The sequence below is a fragment of the Canis aureus genome, chromosome X, assembly GCF_053574225.1.
Source record: "Canis aureus isolate CA01 chromosome X, VMU_Caureus_v.1.0, whole genome shotgun sequence".
Taxonomy (NCBI): domain Eukaryota; kingdom Metazoa; phylum Chordata; class Mammalia; order Carnivora; family Canidae; genus Canis; species Canis aureus.
In genome coordinates, this window is record NC_135649.1 from 57,980,115 (window position 1) to 57,998,836 (window position 18,722).

An 18,722-nucleotide genomic window follows, 5' to 3' on the forward strand; every position below is an offset into this window, starting at 1 on the left:
CTTTTAAACTCTTTTATCTCTGTGGTAAGAGTCTCACTAATGTCCTGTATTATTTTCTGAGGCCTAGTGAGTATTCTTATGATTATTCCTTTAAATTCTCCATCAGGCATGTTATTTATGTTTCTCTTAGATCTATGGCTGTGGCCTTATCTTGTTCTTTCATTTGGGATAAATTCCCCTGTCTTGACATTTTGTCTTAGTGTCTGTCTTCTTCTTTGTGTTGGAATGGCCAGTTATGTCTCCTGCTCTGAAAGTAATGGTCTTATGAAGAAGAGGTCATATAGTGCAGGGCCTGGCACTTCAGGGAGTGTTTCTGGTATGTGCTTTGTACACTCTGCTGTAATATTTTGGCTGCAGATACTTCAGGCCAATCATCTGCATAGGTTCTCCTTGTCTGCTCTGGGCAGTGTTTGGTACCCGGCATGAATGTGGTGAGTTTTTACTCACTGTGCTCTGGTCTGCTTGTGAAATGAGATCTGACACCAACTCCATCAGGACCGAGGCCCTACAGAACTCTCATCAGGAGATGTGGTGTGAGTAGGGATTTATGCTGTTCTTCTGGAGGAAGGGCCCAATTTGCTGGTACTGAGGTAAGCTTGTCTTAGAAGGACAACCCCATCAAAGTGCAAGCAGGTAGGCTTGGTATAAGTAAGTTAGGCACTCAATGTCCCTGCTGAGCTGCTTACTACAGGTGGCTCTCTGTTTATGTTGAGTGGTAGGGGTAGGAAATTGTGCCAGCCAGGTCCCTTCTTCCCAGAAGCCTTTCTGTAAAAGCTGCCTCTCAGGGATGTGCTCTGAGAAGAATGTATAAACTCCCCACTGTGTGCCCCTGGGCATACTTCAGATCTTTGTTGCCATGCCTTCTGTCCCCAGGTTCTTTGCCTGCCTTCTCTCTAGAAGTGGAGCAGTGCTCTCAGGGCTCTATCTTGGCCAAACCAGATGTCCTATAAAATTAAGCTTTAGGGCAGCCCGGGTGGCTCAGTAGTTAAGCACCTACCTTCAGCCTGGGGTGTGATCCTGGAACCCCGGGATCGAGTCCCATGTCAGGCTCCCAGGATAGAGCCTGCTTCTCCCTCTGCCTGTGTCTCTGACTCTCTCTCTTTTTCTCTCAAGAATAAATAAATAAAAATCTTTAAAAAAATAAAACTAAGCTTTAAGCCCTGTTGGTTGCAAGGTCTGACTAAATTTAGTCCTTCTCATTTTCCAAGCCAATGGCTTTGGGAAAATATTCTCCATGTGGGTTTCCCTGTGTGCTCCTCTCTCTCTAACCCTTCTCAGTGACCATGGCTCTCCCCTCCATAGCACCCATAATCTGTTTCTCCCCTAAATCACATCTCCACATTTCCTGCCTTTAATGTGGCCACTTGTCTCCCTTTAGTTGTGGAATTTGTTCTTTCAGTCTTCAGGTTGATTTCTGGGATATGAAGGATGATTTGATAGTAATCTAGTTGTGTTCACTAGAATAGAGGAACCTGGAGTCCTCCCACTCTGATGCCATATTCCTCTTCTCTACTGCCACTGTTTTTTATTTCTGCCCATTGTATTTCTATCCACCATCCCCTGGTGAGGATGGAGATGTAATCCGCATTGACCTCTCCCCCTCTTTGCTCTGTTATCATTGTGTTCACTCACTCTATTCCTCTCTCCTTTCATTTCCACTTCTCATCTTTTTCCATGTTACAATTTAGCAATGAGTGGGTGCAGGGTCAAAATTAAGGAAGATTGTCTCAAGAAACCATTCTGATACTTTAAAGCATTGCAGTATTAAGTGATGTTGATTGTTACTTATTTTATTTCTTTGTTTGGTTTTCTTATATGTAGAAAGAAATGACTAGGAACATGGGTATTAGGTTGGATTCTGAAGTGAAATTTTTAACATAAAGATCTCTTAATACCATGATAATTCCAGTTTTAGTAATGGAAGATGACTAAAATTGTATTGATTCATATTTTTAACTTGTTGTAACTCCCAATTTATGCATGCTGTTATTGTAGTAAAGCATTCAAAAAGTACATGATATTTTTTTATTTATTTATTTTTCTAGGGCCTCCCCACAATTTCTGTTTTGGTCAACACAGGAAATACCTAGCACAGACATACATACAAATGACTATAAATGTGTAGTCATATATCAGGAAATTGAATCTTCAGTTATCTTCCTCCACATTAGTTTGTCTTTATAAAAAAATTTATGCAAGGTGCTTTGTACAGTGAGTGACCCTCTTATCTCTGTAAGCAATATATTACTCATAAGCACTTACTTAGAAGGTGAAGATAGGAGGTGAGGTCCTAACATATCTCTTAATATACTTTCCTCTTATACTGAAGATATGGCACTCATATACCTTTGATTTTATACAACCATCTTTAAAATATTCTCCCTTGCTGTCAGAACACATGTACTGTGTTTTTGTTTGAGAAGTATGTTCACCATATATTTTGCTCCTAGTTCTTTAATTAAGCACAGATGGAGCAAGTAGGCAGAAATAAAGGCCTGTATCTTGCCACTGACACCAGAACTGTATCCTTTTCCACTCATTATTCCCCAAAGGAGCAAGTACCAGACTGGTATAATCACTAACAATTCTTTTGCAGCATTTACCTACCTAACATGACTTCACAAAGAGTCTTCCAATCCTGGGACCTAAACATTCATTTTGATGCTGGAAGTTCTATTATCCCACTAGAATTTTGGTCACATTGCTTAAGGCTCTGTCCCTACAACATTACAACATTCAAATATTTTTTAAGTTTTGTCATTGCCATATATACTATAGTGTAGATTGAATGAGTGGGCTTGTCTTGCAAGTTTTGATTTGATTAAAAGGCTATGAATAACTTTAAGACTCTATAGAGAGAAGCTGGGCTCAACACTGAAAGTGAACAATACAGGAGAAAGGGGAGGTAGAAATAGAGAACAATTATTATTGTTCATTCACTCAGGTGGCATTTATTGTCAGTGCCAAGGACTTGTGCATCTAGTCACATATGGACAAGTGCTAATGGATGGCAGTAACTGATTCTATATATTCTTTTGGTTTGTTATTTTGATATTGTTCATTTTTAAGAGATTATCTAGTTCCAGGAAAATTATTTTTCTTGAGTGTCATTTTAGTTAGTTTATAATTTCTTATTTGAATTATAAATTGAAATGTTGCTATTATGATATATCAAAAAGTAAGATAAAATAATTTGAACACTAGCATTTATATATGATTTATTATATACATTTTCTTAAGGTTTTCTATATTTTTTTCATTCTTACAGCAAAGAGGATTTTGAGTCTTCATATGAGGTAAGTGCAAAAATAGTTGAAAATTAAATATAGTTGATAACAAAGCAGATTATGATATTTTTGCTCATGATATTGTTTTAGTTTGGTACCTTTATTAGACTGGAAACACAGATTAGTGTGCCTTTAAAATGATAGAACTATTTATATATTTGTAATGGCTATAAAAAGTAACAATAATTGGGGTGCCAAAATGGCTCAGTTGGTTGAGCTTCAAACTCTTGATTTCAGCTCGGATCATAACCTTAGGGTTGTGTAGTTGAGTGCCACATTGGGCTCTGTGCTCAGTGTGGCATCTACTTAAGCTTCTTTCTCTCCCACTCCCTCTCCCTCTGTCCCTTCCCCCACTGTCTTTCTCTCTCTCTTTAAAATAAATAGATAAAATCTTTAAAGTAATAATAATAAAAGTAATTATTCATGCAAAAATATTTTATCAGCTGTCAAAAAGTATATTTTATCAGCTGTCATTTATGATTTAATTTATCTTTGCTTATCAAAACATATAAAATTTCATTGACCACATATTCCCTGCTTTAGAAAATTGAAATCTACATTAATTAAATAAATAGCAAATTTAGTTTTAATGTATTTTGAAACCTTATGTGACTTATGCCAAATAGATAGCAACCTAAAGTAAATTTTTTCCAAGTATTAATTCTATTATATATGCATATTTTGTTAATAATTACTTTTAATCGAATGAGTCATCAAATGAACTGATTTCAATGTAATAAAAAAGCACACTGGCTTCTTTTGTGTTTTTTCTTTATTTCCAATGTATTCATATACTGCATTCATTACAGTAATTCAGTAAGCCCTAGATTGCATTAAGTACTGACTTCAATTCAGCTTCTCACTTAAAATTAGTTGAAGCTTCTCACCAGAGGGGAGGTCAATGGAGGGATGTATAAAACAGATATAAATGGCTTAAGAATACACTTAATTTGGTAAGCACTGAGAAATGTATACAGTTGTTGAATAATTATATTGTACACTTGAAACTAATATAACACCACATGTTAATTATACTTGAATTAGAAAAAAGAAAACAATGATGCTTGGTGAGCTGGGCATGGGATTTGGGGAGATAAGTGTCTGCCTGTGATACCTTAGCTTCAGTCCTTGGCTCTCTGTGTTTTTTTAAAGATGTATTAATTTATTTGAGAGAGAGAGAGAGAGAATGTGTGTGAGCTTGGGTAGAGGCAGAGGGAGAGGGAGAGAGAGAATCTTAAGCAGGCTCCACACTAGGCACCAAGACCAAGGTGGAGCTTGAACCCAGGACCCTGAGATCATGACTTAAGCCAAAATCAAGAGTCAGACATCAAACTGACAGAGCCACCCAGGCACTCAGCTTTCTGTGTTTTTGTAAGGACATCATTCTTCTATGGGTTTGGAGGAGGGGTACTGAAGTCAGGAGTACTGGATTGTATTCTAATAACTTATCTTGTAGCAGCCATAGAGATAGGTCACCCCATGAGGAATAGGACAAGATATGCTCTGAGGAAGTGGATTCTTGGTCAGTCATCCAAGGAGGAGGGTCTTGGGCATGTGGAGGGGGAGACTCTACCTCTATTAGAATCGCCCTCTCTTGGATCTAGACCTTTAAAAGGGAACTGTATGGATATGAGATTCAGAATGGAGACAATAAGATAATGTGGAAGACAGAATAATGGCACCCCCAAAGATGTCCATATCCTAATCCCTGAAACCTTTGAATATGTTACCTTAGCATGGCAAAACAGACTTTGCAGATGTAACTAAGTTAAGGATCTTAAAGTAAGGAGATTACCCTGGATTATGTGGGTGGACCCAATGCAATCACTAAGGGCCCGTAAAAGAGGGAAGGAGGAGATCAGAGTCATATCTGCCAATAGAAGCAGAGTTTGGAGTGATGAGGCCACCAGCCAAGGAATTCAGGAAGCTGGTAAAAACAAAAAGGCAATAAAATAGGTTCTCCCCTAGAGCCCACCAAAAGAATACAGTCTTGCTGACACGTCAATTTTAGCTCACTAACTTCCAACCTCTAGAACTAGGAGTTAATAAATTTGTGTTTCTTCAAGCCAAAAAAAAAACCAAAAAACAAAAACAAACAAACAAAAACCTTAATTAACTTCTCAATGTTGGTGTGGCAATATCTTACTTTTTCAGAAGTTATCATAACTCAATGTAAATTCTCCACAAGCCCTAATTTTATTTTATTTCCCCAAATTTTTGTTATTTGAAAAAAATCAGCATTTAGAATGTCATATCTACCACCCAACAAGCTTTCAGTTGTTGAAAGATACACTGAAATAAAGTGTTTAATGGGATATGATAACCATCTTCTTGTTTTTTAAATTACTTTTTTTAGAAATGGAACATCCAGTTGGCAGCTAAAAGCTTTTCCCTCAAATTCCTAGAATCAAGGTTCTTTCCATAGTGTATATGGTATAATCAATTTTTTAAAAGTAAGAACTGATAAAGCTAGAAATTAAGTTGGTAGCAACTATTGCCAAGAAAGTGAATAATTTTTTGATGTTCCCAAGAATATGCTCTGCTGCACAGAAGTCTGTGAACTACTGACTCTAAGATTAAAACACTAATATGCATCTGTTAAATGGATAAGCTTCTCTTTTCTTACAGTCAGAAGACATTGAATCCTTGATTCCTAAAGGATTGTCAGAGTTTACAAAACAGCAAATTCGCTATATTTTGCAGGTGAGATGGGGTCAAGAGTGGGTATGAGATCAACAATGACAACTAGCCAAGGATGCTTCCATTAATTAAGAACAGAAAGTTCTAAATAAAAATCCTGTTTCACAAGAGTTGATTATACTTTGATTAAACAAGTGTTGCATTATAGTTTGTTCAGACTGTTACTCATATCAAATACCTTAGCATTTAGTTAAGCTTTCTAGAAGTACTGTTCTCTGCCATGGAATGGCCCTATTCTCTCCTCACTGCTATAGCACAACTTGACTCTAATTTATAGCTTTGCCCTTATCTTCTCCATTTTCCATTATACCCCTCCCCATCCCAGCCCTTGTTGGTGAGAGTTGGGAAAGACCAGTGCCTTGCTTTTTCTGATTTGTGGAATGACAGAGACTACTGGAGCAGTGAATTTCCCTACAATAAAGGAAGAAACAGAATATAGGTGCTAAAGGAATATGGCTCAAGAGTACATCTTTTTGCAAGAAAAGATTGCAAAGATAAATGGATCAAGTTTTTTTCTCACTCTGTAGATCTCTGTTTTTAATTGGTATATTTAGACCAAGTTGTAATTATTGATGTTAAGACTAGCTCTGCTCTTTTTATTTTTTGTTTTCTGTTTGAGGTTTCTTTGTTTTGGGGGTTTTTTTTTGGGGGGGGGTTGTGTTTTTTGGTTGTGTTTTTTGTTTATTTCCTGTTTTCTTGTCTTGCTTTCTTACGGATTAATTGAAAATGTTTTAGAGTTCCATTTTTATTTATCTCTGGTACTTTTGAGTGATCTCACTATAGCCTTTTTTTAAATAATAAATTTATTTTTTCTTGGTGTTCAATTTGCCAACATACAGAATAACACCCAGTGCTCATCCTGTCAAGTGCCCCCCTCAGTGCCCATCACCCATTCACCCCCACCCTCCGCCTTCCTCCCCTTCCACCACCCCTAGTGCGTTTCCCAGAGTTAGGAGTCTTTATGTTCTGTCTTCCTTTATGATATTTCCTACCCATTTCTTCTCCCTTCCCTTCTATTCCCTTTCACTATTATTTATATTCTCCAAATGAATGAGAACATATAATGTTTGTCCTTCTCCGATTGACTTATTTCACTCAGCATAATACCCTCCAGTTCCATCCACGTTGAAGCAAATGGTGGGTATTTGTCGTTTCTAATGGCTGAGTAATATTCCATTGTATACATAAACCACATCTTTTTTATCCATTCATCTTTCGATGCACACCGAGGCTCCTTCTACAGTTTGGCTATTGTGGACATTGCTGCTATAACCTTTTAATTGGTTGCTCTAAGAATTACATTATATATCCATAATTTATCCCAGTGTATTGGTGTCAACATGTTGTCAGTTTCAGTGACTGTAGAGAATTTTGCTTCCTTTATCACTCTTTACTCTCCACATTTATAACATAATTATCTTAAATATTTCCTCTTTGTGAATTGAGTTCCACTGTTAGAATTTATGCTTCAACCATCAAATATAATTTAGAAAATGCAAGAGAAGGAAAGCCAACTTTGTTTACTGATATTATTACTTCTGATGCTATTTCTTTTCGATGTTCTAAATTCCTTTCTTTATCATTTTATTTCTCTTCAGAAACCTCCCTTCACTCTTTTTTTTAGGGTGGGTCTGTTAGTGACAATGTTTTTTTCAGTTTTCACCATCTGATAATGTTGTGATTTCCCCTTCATTCCTAAATGTTATTTTCATTAGATACAGAATTTGTAGCTGACAGTTCTTTTCTTTCAGCACTTAAAAATGGTTTGCTATGTCCCTCTGGCCATTAAGATTTCTGATGAAAATTATGCTGTCATTTAAATTGTTATTACCAATAGTTAAGATTTCTCTTGCTGTTTTCAAGGTTTAAAATTTTAAAATTATCTTTAGTTTTAAGAAGTTTGACTGATTTGTCTGGGGGTTGATTTCTTTGGGTTTATTCTGTTCCAGATTTGCTCAACTTCTTGAATCTATACTTATGCTTTTTGCTAGCTTGGGGAATTTACAGCCATCATTTCCTAAAATACTTTTTCAGCTCCACCCTCTTGCTTATTTTTTTCTAGGATTTGTGTGACATGTATGTTAGCTATGTCTTATACTCTTACAGGTCTATGAGGCTCTGTTCAATTATTTTCCAGTCGATTTTCTCTCTGATGTTCTGATAAAGTACTTTCTAGTCCATCCGTTGAGGTTTTTGGTTTTTTAGCTAGTGAGTTTTACAATTCTAGAATTTCTATTTAGTTATTCTTTACATCTTCTATTTCTTTTCTGAGATTTTCTGTTTTGTGGCTTAGACTTTCTATTTTTAAATCTGTTTGTAATTTTTTATTGGATTATGTTTATGATGGGTGCTTTAAAATCCTTATCAGACAATTCTAATATTTGTTACCTTGATGTTGGCATTTGTTAATTCTTTTTCTTATCAAGGTAAGATTTTCCTGGTTCTTAGAATGACTAGTGATTTTTTAAAGATTTTATTTATTTATTCATAAGAGACACAGAGAGAGGCAGAGACATAGGCAGAAGGAGAAGCAGGCTCCATGCAGGGAGTGAGATGTGGGACTCCAGGATCACGCCCTGAGCTGAAGGCAGATGCTCAACCACTAAGCCACTCAGGCGTCCTGATTAGCGATTTTTTAAATGAAACCTGGACATTTTGAGTGTTATAGTTCTGAATATATTCAAATCTTCTGTTTTAGTAGGCCTCTTTTGGTACTGAAATAACAGAGGATATGGGGGCACTGTTTGTTACTGCCAGCTGGGTGTGGAAGTCCACCTCACTTAGCCTTTGTTGACATTGATCAAGGGCGGACCTTCTTGTTTCTCTTGGGCAAGGATAGAAATTTTGATTTCCTATGAGGGCCCCACTGATTTCACCATGGTTTGGATGTAGAAAGGTGCCTCATTACTGTTTTCAAGTTGGCCTCCACTGACACTGCAAGGTTGGTGGCCTCATTTCTGTTGAGCAGTGATGAAAGTCTGGATTCATCATTGAGAAACCTCTGACATCACCCCAGCAGGAAGATGAAGCCATATAATATTACTACTGGATAGCATGAAAATCTAGGCTCCTTTCATACTCTCAACTGAACAACAGTGCTTGGGGTTCTCATTTTTTCCCCAGTGGGGTGAAGGTTCCCTATCTCCACCCTGCCTTCTCTAACACCAACCTGGCAAGTAGTGTTGGTGGACCTTTTTAGAGCCTGGTGAGGGAGAAAGTCCTTCTTGGCCTTTGATGGTTTGGGTCGAAATAAAGTTGAAGGTTATTCTATGTGGTGTTTGGCTGGAATAGAGTGGTTATTATCTAAAAGTTCTCTGCCTTGCTAGGTTGCTCTTTCATTGGTCCCTTGGCTAGAGAAAGCAAACTTTTCTAAAGACTTCTGCTGTCTGTATCCAGTGGGGTTTCTGAGTTACTGACTTCTCCAATACTGGCTTCTGTGATACATGAATTAAAAAGAAAGCCCAGGAACTCACTTCTGTGTTATTTTGGGGGTCACAATGTTCCTAACCAGACTTCCTTCTTTCCACCTTACTGTGTCTTTTTATGTTTGTTTTATACATAGTAATGTCCAGGGCTTTTAGTTATACTTAGAAGGAATAAGGAAAATATTTCTACTCCATCTTGCCAGAAATGAAGTTGCTTGTTTTTAAACCCATTTTTAAAAGAAGTGAGTTTAATCTATTGAAAGGGATTTTCTTCCACCTCTTTAAATTTGAGATGTTTCTATACTTCAAGGTTAAACTTAATTAGTATTATCTTCTCACCTCAGGAAAAATCCCGGCATTTGGCAGCATACTTAGGATATGCATTTTATTATTTATCATAGCTATGATATCTTCAGGAATACTGATTGTAACATACTTGTAATAACATATTTGTGCATGTTAAAATGCCTTGTATCACTATTCTGATATTGTTATATAAAAAATAAATCTGTTAATAAGTTTGCCTATGGGAAAAGAAAAATAAGACTACTATCACTTATATTGTCTGTAACTGCTAGTAAATACAAACCATCAATCCTTTTCTTCCTCCAGATGAGGGGTATGTCTGATAAATCACTCCGGCTAGTGCTGTCCACATTCAGCAACTTACGGGAGGAGCTTGGACATCTTCAAAATGACTTGACAGTAACACTTATTTTGATTTTTCTTTACAAAGCCTTCCTAGTTCCTAATTTCCTAACATAGAAATGAAGTCATTTAGTCTAACCTTTCAAAATTTAATACAATGCAGCAATATTATGCTCACCCAGACATAGTTATTGTCTTGAAAAGATTAATTGAGGTTCAAAGAGGAGATAAGAGCTCTCCAATGTCAAAATGAAAGTTGGGTATGCACTTATTATTTAGTTTACCACTAAGGTAATTTAATACCTATAGCCAGGAAGTATCTTGAAAAATTAGAATAATATAACTCATTGAATGGGAATTTCCCCTTTTTTCTGTAATAATAAAGCATACTCTGAATTTCTCTGAATACTTGAAAACTTCTTTCTCAAGGAAGTTAACCTTTTCTATTTTCCATTTTAGTTGGTGTTCTTGGTGCCATCAGCTATATACATTCAGAATACCTTCCATATAATGAATAACTCCCTGAAAACTGCAGTGTGTTATTTCATTTCTGGGTTCTGATGAACATATTTAGACTCCAAAAAATTAACCACCTGCTAGGGTTAACAAGGAATCTTTGTAGATTGAGACAAAACATTAAAATAATTTGAAGATTCTGCTTCATTGAACTTAGAATTAGTTCATCAAAAGGTCTCTTAGAATGCAGGTTTTTTAAGTTTCATCCATTTGTATCCTATATTTTGCCTGACTGTTTAGAATTCTGTTTTATCAGGCAACTGCAAATGAAACAAGTGCTTATTTAAGCCTTCCAATGTAAACGAGTCTTTGTATTATGTGTTGACAAGTTTCTGTAATTCTGTATCTTAAGAAGTAATTTTGCTTTTAGTCACTGGAAAATGACAAGGTAAGACTTGAGAAAGACTTGGCATTCAAAGAAACTCAAATAAAAGAGTATGAAGAACTTTTGGCATCGGTGAGAGCAAATAATCGCCAACAACAGGTAAGTTGATATCTTCATTGATGATAAACTAAATTGATAGCTTTTCATATCCAGAATAACTGACACCTTATAGTTATGACATACAATCCAAAAGGAATTAAAGTATTATGGAAAAATTTATTCATATGAGAATTGAGTGGCTTTATTTCCAATGACTGAAAGCCTTCTCATAAAAACAGATAACCTTGTATACTTTAGATATAAAGTATGTACAATCCACAATTATCTGTGCTGTTGGGTAACAAGAATTGTATAAATATTTAAAAGCTAAGTCCACTCATTTAATCTACTAATGTGTTGATAAAAAAAAAGATTTTGTAGGTCTTAACACACATTTGTGCAGCGAATAAGTGAATTAACTCTAGAAATACATTCCAGATGTCTGAGCAGAGATAATTTCTAAGAAATTGTAATGAGTCTCTAAGGCTTATCCTTTCCTAATCTTCATGTTCATGACAATCCCAATTTTTTTTTTCTGTTTCCACACAAATAATCAGTCATTTTGGCACCTACTAAAAGGCAAAATAAAGTATTGTCAAAGAGCATCAAGAGTCAGATTACAAAATTGAAACACTGAAAATTCATCCAGTCTTGATTCCTTCTCAAAATAAGCGTATCAGACTAGGGGCAAGAATCTTTTTTCATGACTGATTTAACTTACCATTTGAGGATAACTAAGAGAACTGGGCATAGAAAAATATTTGCTTTATTCCATTGAATTAACCAATTAAGAGAGCACTCTCCTGCAAAAAAATGTGGAATCCTTTTGTCTTATTTACTTTGTCTTCTTTATAGCAAGGATTTCAAGACTCAACCTCAAAATGCCAAGCATTGGAAGAAAACAATCTCTCTCTTCGACATACACTATCAGACATGGAATATAGACTAAAAGAACTGGAATACTCTAAGTGTAATTTAGAACAAGAGAATAAAAATCTTAGAATACAGGTATTAAATTTTATTTTAAATATATGTTATTGCCTTATTTATACCATTGTATAGTATATATCCTTTTCCTTTTTTTAAAAAAAGACTTTATTTATTTGAGAGAGAGAAAGCCAGAGACAGAGCATGAACGGAGGGGAAGAAGCAGGGGGAGAAGCAGAGAGAGAAGCAGACTCTCCACTGAGCAGGGACCCCAACAGGGGGCTTGATCCCAGCATCTTAGGATCATGACCTGAGCCAAAGGCAGACGCTTAAACAACTGAGCCACCCAGGCACCTTTATATATCCTATTTCTCTTGAGAAAATACATGGACTGCTTTCTGACGATTTCATGTAGTTATGTCTCATTTCTCTACCATTTGAGCTGTATAGCACAATTCCTAAAAATAGCTCTTATTATTTCAATGCCCTTACTTAATCATGTAATTTTTATCTAATAATAAGTCTTATAATATAATATGTATTTTCTTCATAACTATCTAATTACAGAACATTATTTTGCCTTGTGTAGGTTTCTGAGACTTGCACAGGCTCAATGCTGCAGATGAAAATGGATGAGATTGGCAACCATTACATGGAGATGGTAAAAAACTTAAGAATGGAGAAAGATAGAGAGATCTGCAAGCTAAGGGTATGTTGATCCTATAATGCATAAATACACAGGTCAGCACAAACTTTCTAATAAAATAATGATGGTTTCAAGTGTAAAGCTACAAGGAAAAAACAACTGAAGGTAGAGTCAGGAATATGACATAGAACCTTTTGTTTAAATACATATTACTTTGTGTAGAATATTGCAAGTTGTTTTCTAATTTAGGTTAATCTTTTCTAAAAAAGCAAAAGACATAAAGTTCGGTGTTTTGGTTTATTTATTTTTATTTATTTAATTATTTATTAGTGGTTGAGAGGAACCCTTCATGATTTTACTTAAAGTGTGCTTGTGCAGTCAAGAGCAACATTTGAGATTATCTAACAAAGCTACTGTTTGATTTATTAAAAATCTTCACTTGAGGGAACCCTGGGTGGCGCAGCGGTTTGGCGCCTGCCTTTGGCCCAGGGCGCGATCCTGGAGACCCGGGATCGAATCCCACGTCGGGCTCCCGGTGCATGGAGCCTGCTTCTCCCTCTGCCTGTGTCTATGCCTCTCTCTATCTCTCTGTGTGACTATCATAAATAAAAAAAAATTAAAAAAAAAATCCTCACTTGATCTTGAAGGATGATATAAATAGTAAGAACTTTGTCATGCACAAGGATAAGAACAATGTTGAATTATGTAAGTGTAATTCACATCAAAATTAGTGTGATATTTGTGAGAATAAGTATACATTGCCTTATCTTGTAATTCTAGATCAAATTGACTAACTCTTAATTTACTGATTCCTACATACAGTTAAATATACTTAAGTATTAAATGGGAAAAAACAATCATAGTTTTTTCTCTCCAAATATCATGGTAGAATTTCTTCCAAAAAACAAAATAAAACAAAATATAATTTGTGCAAGACTGCCAATTTTTCTAGCAGATTTCCTTCACTTGTTTCTTTTTCATCCCAACATTACTAATAACACTTTAACTGAACAGCCATTTATGCACGCATAATGTAGCAAAGAGGAAAATGGACAGGATTTGGAGTCAGAATAACTATCTTGGAGTTGCAGCTATGTTGCTTACTAGTTGTGGGACTGTATGTCATGTAACCTCTCCCTTAATCTCATTTACCTGTTTTGTAAATAAGGATTTTAATAATACTTATTTCACAGGGCTTCTGTAAGAATTGAGATAAATCATGCAAGAGGAATATTTTGTGAACTGCAAAACACAATATAAAATTGGTTATTATTAGTGAGTTTTCCTTAATTTGTATTTGAAGGAATCTAAAGTACCTATTTTCTTAGCTTTATTTTAATTCTTGTTGCTTAAGACTGTTACTTAAGTACTGCCTAGCCCTAAATAGTAAAAGCCATCTTTAAAAAATTGAGAAATTCCTAATTAGCATTTTAATTTGTATTTTCCATTCCTCAAGCTCTACAAATGTTTACAACTATTGGTACTTTGATCTTCATTTCATAACTTTCTGTATGACTTTGTAACTGAACCTCTTAGAACTCAATTACCTATTTCACAAATCAGATTTAGAATTCTTCTTTATTTCAAATCACTAGACTCAGTTAAATCAGTACCAAAAAGATGTTTCAAGAAGAGAAGGAAGTTACAGTGAATTTCAATTCAAGCTTCATGAACTGACAAGCTTGCTGGAAGAGAAGGATTCCCTTATAAAGCATCAGTCAGAGGTAAGCATCAGTCAGAGGTACCATACAGAGGTACAGAGGAACTCAGTTAAGTATGATAAATATTTCCCATGAACTAGAGAAGGGCACATTTCCAAAACACACTTTATTCATGAAGTAGAATGTAACTGACTGTGAAGAAATAGAAGATTCATATTTTAGGAGATATAATTCAAATGAAAGCAAGAAATGAAACCAAAAAAGAGTGTTATTGTGCATTTAATATTTTTAATATTATATCTTATTAGCAATGAAACTCCCAGTATGACTGTGAGCTCTTTACTCTTTATTAGCTGCTTTAGCAAAGGACTGTTTTATATTCTTTGTATCTGTAGCATGTGGCCCAGGATCTGTTATAAAATGTTGGCTAATGTTACATTGCTGTTATTGAACTAATGTTGCTTGCAGTAATGATCAGTGATAGACCTTCTGCTAGGAAACAATACCTACTTCCACACTGAAGTTTCAGTACTTGTAAAACATACATTTTCAAGATTCTTATGAAAAAAATGTTCTCACCTTTGTCTTGAGAACCATGCCCATTCAATATCATGTTATCCCTTAAATATAGAAATTCTATGCCAGTTAGTGAATTCCTGCACAGGCATATTATGTAACTTATTAGGTACCATGAAGCAATAATATATGGTATTCAACAGGTGGAATTGGAACATTCTATGTCCAAGCTAAAAGGGAAGGAAAAAAGCAATTATTCTTAGTAACCTTGTAAAATGATGAAACATACGCCTTACCTCATGTTTCTACAGTTTTGAAATAATTATATTTTCTTTTATTTGTAAGGAACTTTCAAAGTTGAGACAAGAAATTTATTCATCTCATAACCAAATCTCCAGTGGTGGAAGGACTACTATCACCACTAAAAAGTAATGTATTTTTAAATGAAATTTGAATATGACTTTGGCTATTATTTAATCCCAGTTATAGCATGTTTAATTTATATATATTATATATATTTATATATATATTTATATATATTATATATATATTTCTAGTTAGTTAACAATAGTGTAATATTAGTTTCAGAGGTAGAATTTAGTGATTCATCACTTACATATAACTCCCAGTGCTTTTATTTAAGTACAGTTGACACACAAAGGTACATTAATTTCAGGTGTACAAGGCAGTGATTCGATTTCTGTCTATGTTATGCTTTGCTCACCACAAGTATAGCTACCATCAGTCACCATGAAACATTACAATATCATTGACTATAATCACTATGCTGTGCCTTTTATTCCTGTGACTTATTCATTCCATAACTAGAGGCCTGTATCTCTCATACCCCTTCACCAATTTTGCCCATGCCCCAGCCACCTGCTTTCTGGCAATCATCAGTTTGTTCTCTGTATTTATAGGTTTGATTCTGCATTTTGTTTAGTTGCTGTTTTTAGCTTCCATATATGAATGAAATGATATTTTTCTTTCTTTATCTGACTTATTCCACTTTACATAATACCCTTTAGTTCCATCCAGTTGTTGCAAATGGCAAGATCTAATCCTTTTTTGTGGCTGAGTAATATTCTATTATATATCACTGCTTCCTTATCTAGTTCCCTTATCAATGGACACATATTGCTTCCATATCTTGCTTAAATAATGCTGCAATAAGCATAGGGGTGCATATATCATTTCAAATTAGTATTTTTGTTTTGTTGGGTAAGTACTCAGTAGTGGAATTATTGGATCATATGGTATTTCTATTTTTAATTTTTTATGGAAACTAAGCTGATTTCCGTGGTGGCTGTACTAGTTTATATCCTCATCAATACTGCATGAGGGTTCCTTTTTCTCCACATCCTTGCCAACACTTGTTATATCTTGACTTTTTTATTTTAGCCATTCTGATAGGTGTAAAGTGATATCTTACTGTGGCTTTGATTTGCATTTATCTGATGATCATTTATGTTGAGCATTTTTCATGTGCCTGTTGGTCATCTATCTTTCTTCTTTGGAAAAAGAAGTTCCTCTGACCGTGTTTTAAACAAATTGTTGGTTTTTGGGTATAGATTTGTATAAGTTCTTTATATATTTTGGATATTAACCCCTTTTAAAAAAGATTTTATTTATTCATGAAAGACACACAGAGAGAGGCAGAGACATAGGCAGAGGGAGAAGCAGACTCCCTGTGGGGAGCCTGATGTGGGACTCATTCCCAGGACCCTGGGATCATGACCTGATCCAAAGGCAGGCACTCAACCACTGAGCCACACAGGTGCCCCTGGATATTAACACCTTATCAGATATATCATTTGCAAATATATTTTCCCATTCAGTAGGTTGCCTTTTTGTTTTTGTTGATGGTTTCCTTTCCTGTGCAACATCTTTTTATAGCTTATTTTTTCTTTTCTTTCCCTTGCTTTAGGATACATATCTAGAGAAAGTTTGCTATGACCAATGTCAGAGAAATTAGTGCTGTGTTTTCTTTCTCTTTTTTTTAAAGAGATTCATATCTGTATGTAATGGTAAAAATGCCTAGAAATGGCAATATTTTTTGTATATTTTTTATGGGAGTTGGATTTGCCAACATATAGTATAACACCCAGTGCTCATCCCGTCAAGTGCCCTCCTCAATGCCCGTCACCCAGGCACCCCAACACCCCGCCCACCTCCATACCACTACACCTTGTTCATTTCCCAGAGTTAGGAGTCTCTCATGTTCTGTCACCATAACTGATATTTCCCACTCATTTTCTCTCCTTCGCCCTTTAATCTCTTTTACTATTTTTTATTTTCCTGGAAGAATGAAACCATATGATTGTCCTTCTCCAATTGACTTACTTCACTCAGCATAATACCCTCCAGGTCCATCCACGTTGAAGCAAATGGTGGATATTCGTCGTTTCTAATGGCTGAGTAATATTCCATTGTATGCATATACCACATCTTCCTTATGCTTGTATTTTCTTCTAGGATTTCTATGGTTTTAGGTCTCACATTTAGGTCTTTGATGCATCTTGAGTTTATTATTGTGTATGGTATAAGAATGTGGTTACATTCTGTGTGTTGCTGTCCAGTTTTCCCAATACTATTTGTGGAAGACTGTCTTTTCCCCTTTTGCTTCCTTTGTCATAGACTAATTGACCATATAAGTGTGGGTATCTTTCTGGCCTTTCTATTTTCTTCCTTGGCATATGTATCTGTTTTGTGCTAGTACCATCATGTATTGATTATGTACTTTCTAATATATCTTGAAATTTGGAATTATGACATCTGCAACTTTGTTTTTCTTTCTCAAGATTGCTTCGGCTATTTGAGGGTCTTCTATGGTTCCATAAATATTTTAGGATTATTTGTTCTAGTTCTGTGAAAAATGCTGTTGTGTTTTTAAAAGGGATTGCATTATATCTGTAGATTGCTTTGGGTAGTATAAGTATTTTAAAAATATTAAGGCTCTCAATCCATAAGCATGGTATATGCTTCCATTTGTGTTGTCTTCAATTTCTTTCTTCAATGCTTTACAGCTTTCAGAGTACAGTCTTTTACCTCCTTGCTTAAGTTTATTTGTAGGAATTTTGTTCTTTTTGGCACAATGAAAATGGAATTGTTTTCTTAATTTCACTTTCTGCTACTTCATTACTAGTTTATAGGAATCCAGCAGATTTCTGTACTTTGATTTTGTATCCTGTGGCTTTATTGAATTCATTTATTACTTCCAATTGTTTTTTATGGAGTCTATAGAGTTTTCTATGTATAGTATCATGTAATCTACAAATACGGAAAGCTTTACTTTTTATTACCAATATGGATGCTTTTTATTTCTTTTTCTTGTCAGCTGTGGCTAAGACTTTCAGTACTAGGTTAAATAAAAATGGTAACAGTGGACATCCCTGTCTAATTCCTGATTTTAAAGGAAAAGCTCTGTTTTTCACCATTGAGTATGATGTTGGCTGCAAGTTTTTCTTATGTGGCCTTTATTATGTTAAGATTTGATTCTTCTGAACTCATTTTGTTGAGTTTTTTTAAAATCATGAACAGATGTTGAATTTTGTCAAATGCATTTTATGCATCTATTGAGATGATTATATAATTTTTATCCTTCCTTTGTTGATGTGGTGTATCATGTTGATTGATTTGGGAATATTGAACCATCCTTCCATCCCCAGAATAAATCCCAACTGATCATACATAGTAAACGATCCTTTAAATATATTATTGATATATTATTGAGCTTCCTAACATTTTGTTGACAACATTTGTATTTATGTTCATCACAGACATTAACCTGTAGTTTTCTTTTCCTGTGGTGCCATATCTGGTTTTGGTGTCAGGGTGATACTTGCCCCATAAAATGTATTTGGAAGCTTTTATTCCTCTTTTCTGAGAATAATTAGAGGTGAATAGGTATTAATAATTTTTTATAATTAAAATTCAATTTAGTTAACAATGTGCATTATTAGTTTTAACAGT

General features: G+C 35.1%; 1 protein-coding gene across 4 annotated transcripts in view; it reads left to right on the forward strand.

Moving 5' to 3' along the window:
• The window catches only part of POF1B (POF1B actin binding protein), a 108,300-nt gene that overhangs the window by 78,361 nt on the left and 11,217 nt on the right, over positions 1–18,722 (forward strand). For 3 of the 4 annotated variants that reach the window (XM_077889714.1, XM_077889715.1, XM_077889713.1), the window contains 8 exons: positions 3,269–3,296; positions 5,916–5,990; positions 10,025–10,117; positions 10,947–11,060; positions 11,856–12,008; positions 12,517–12,636; positions 14,169–14,297; positions 15,096–15,178. In XM_077889714.1, coding sequence (XP_077745840.1) covers positions 3,269–3,296; positions 5,916–5,990; positions 10,025–10,117; positions 10,947–11,060; positions 11,856–12,008; positions 12,517–12,636; positions 14,169–14,297; positions 15,096–15,178 — 795 coding nt within the window. The remainder of the gene's footprint in view (positions 1–3,268; positions 3,297–5,915; positions 5,991–10,024; positions 10,118–10,946; positions 11,061–11,855; positions 12,009–12,516; positions 12,637–14,168; positions 14,298–15,095; positions 15,179–18,722) is intronic. The other variant, XM_077889717.1, reaches the window with a different exon arrangement.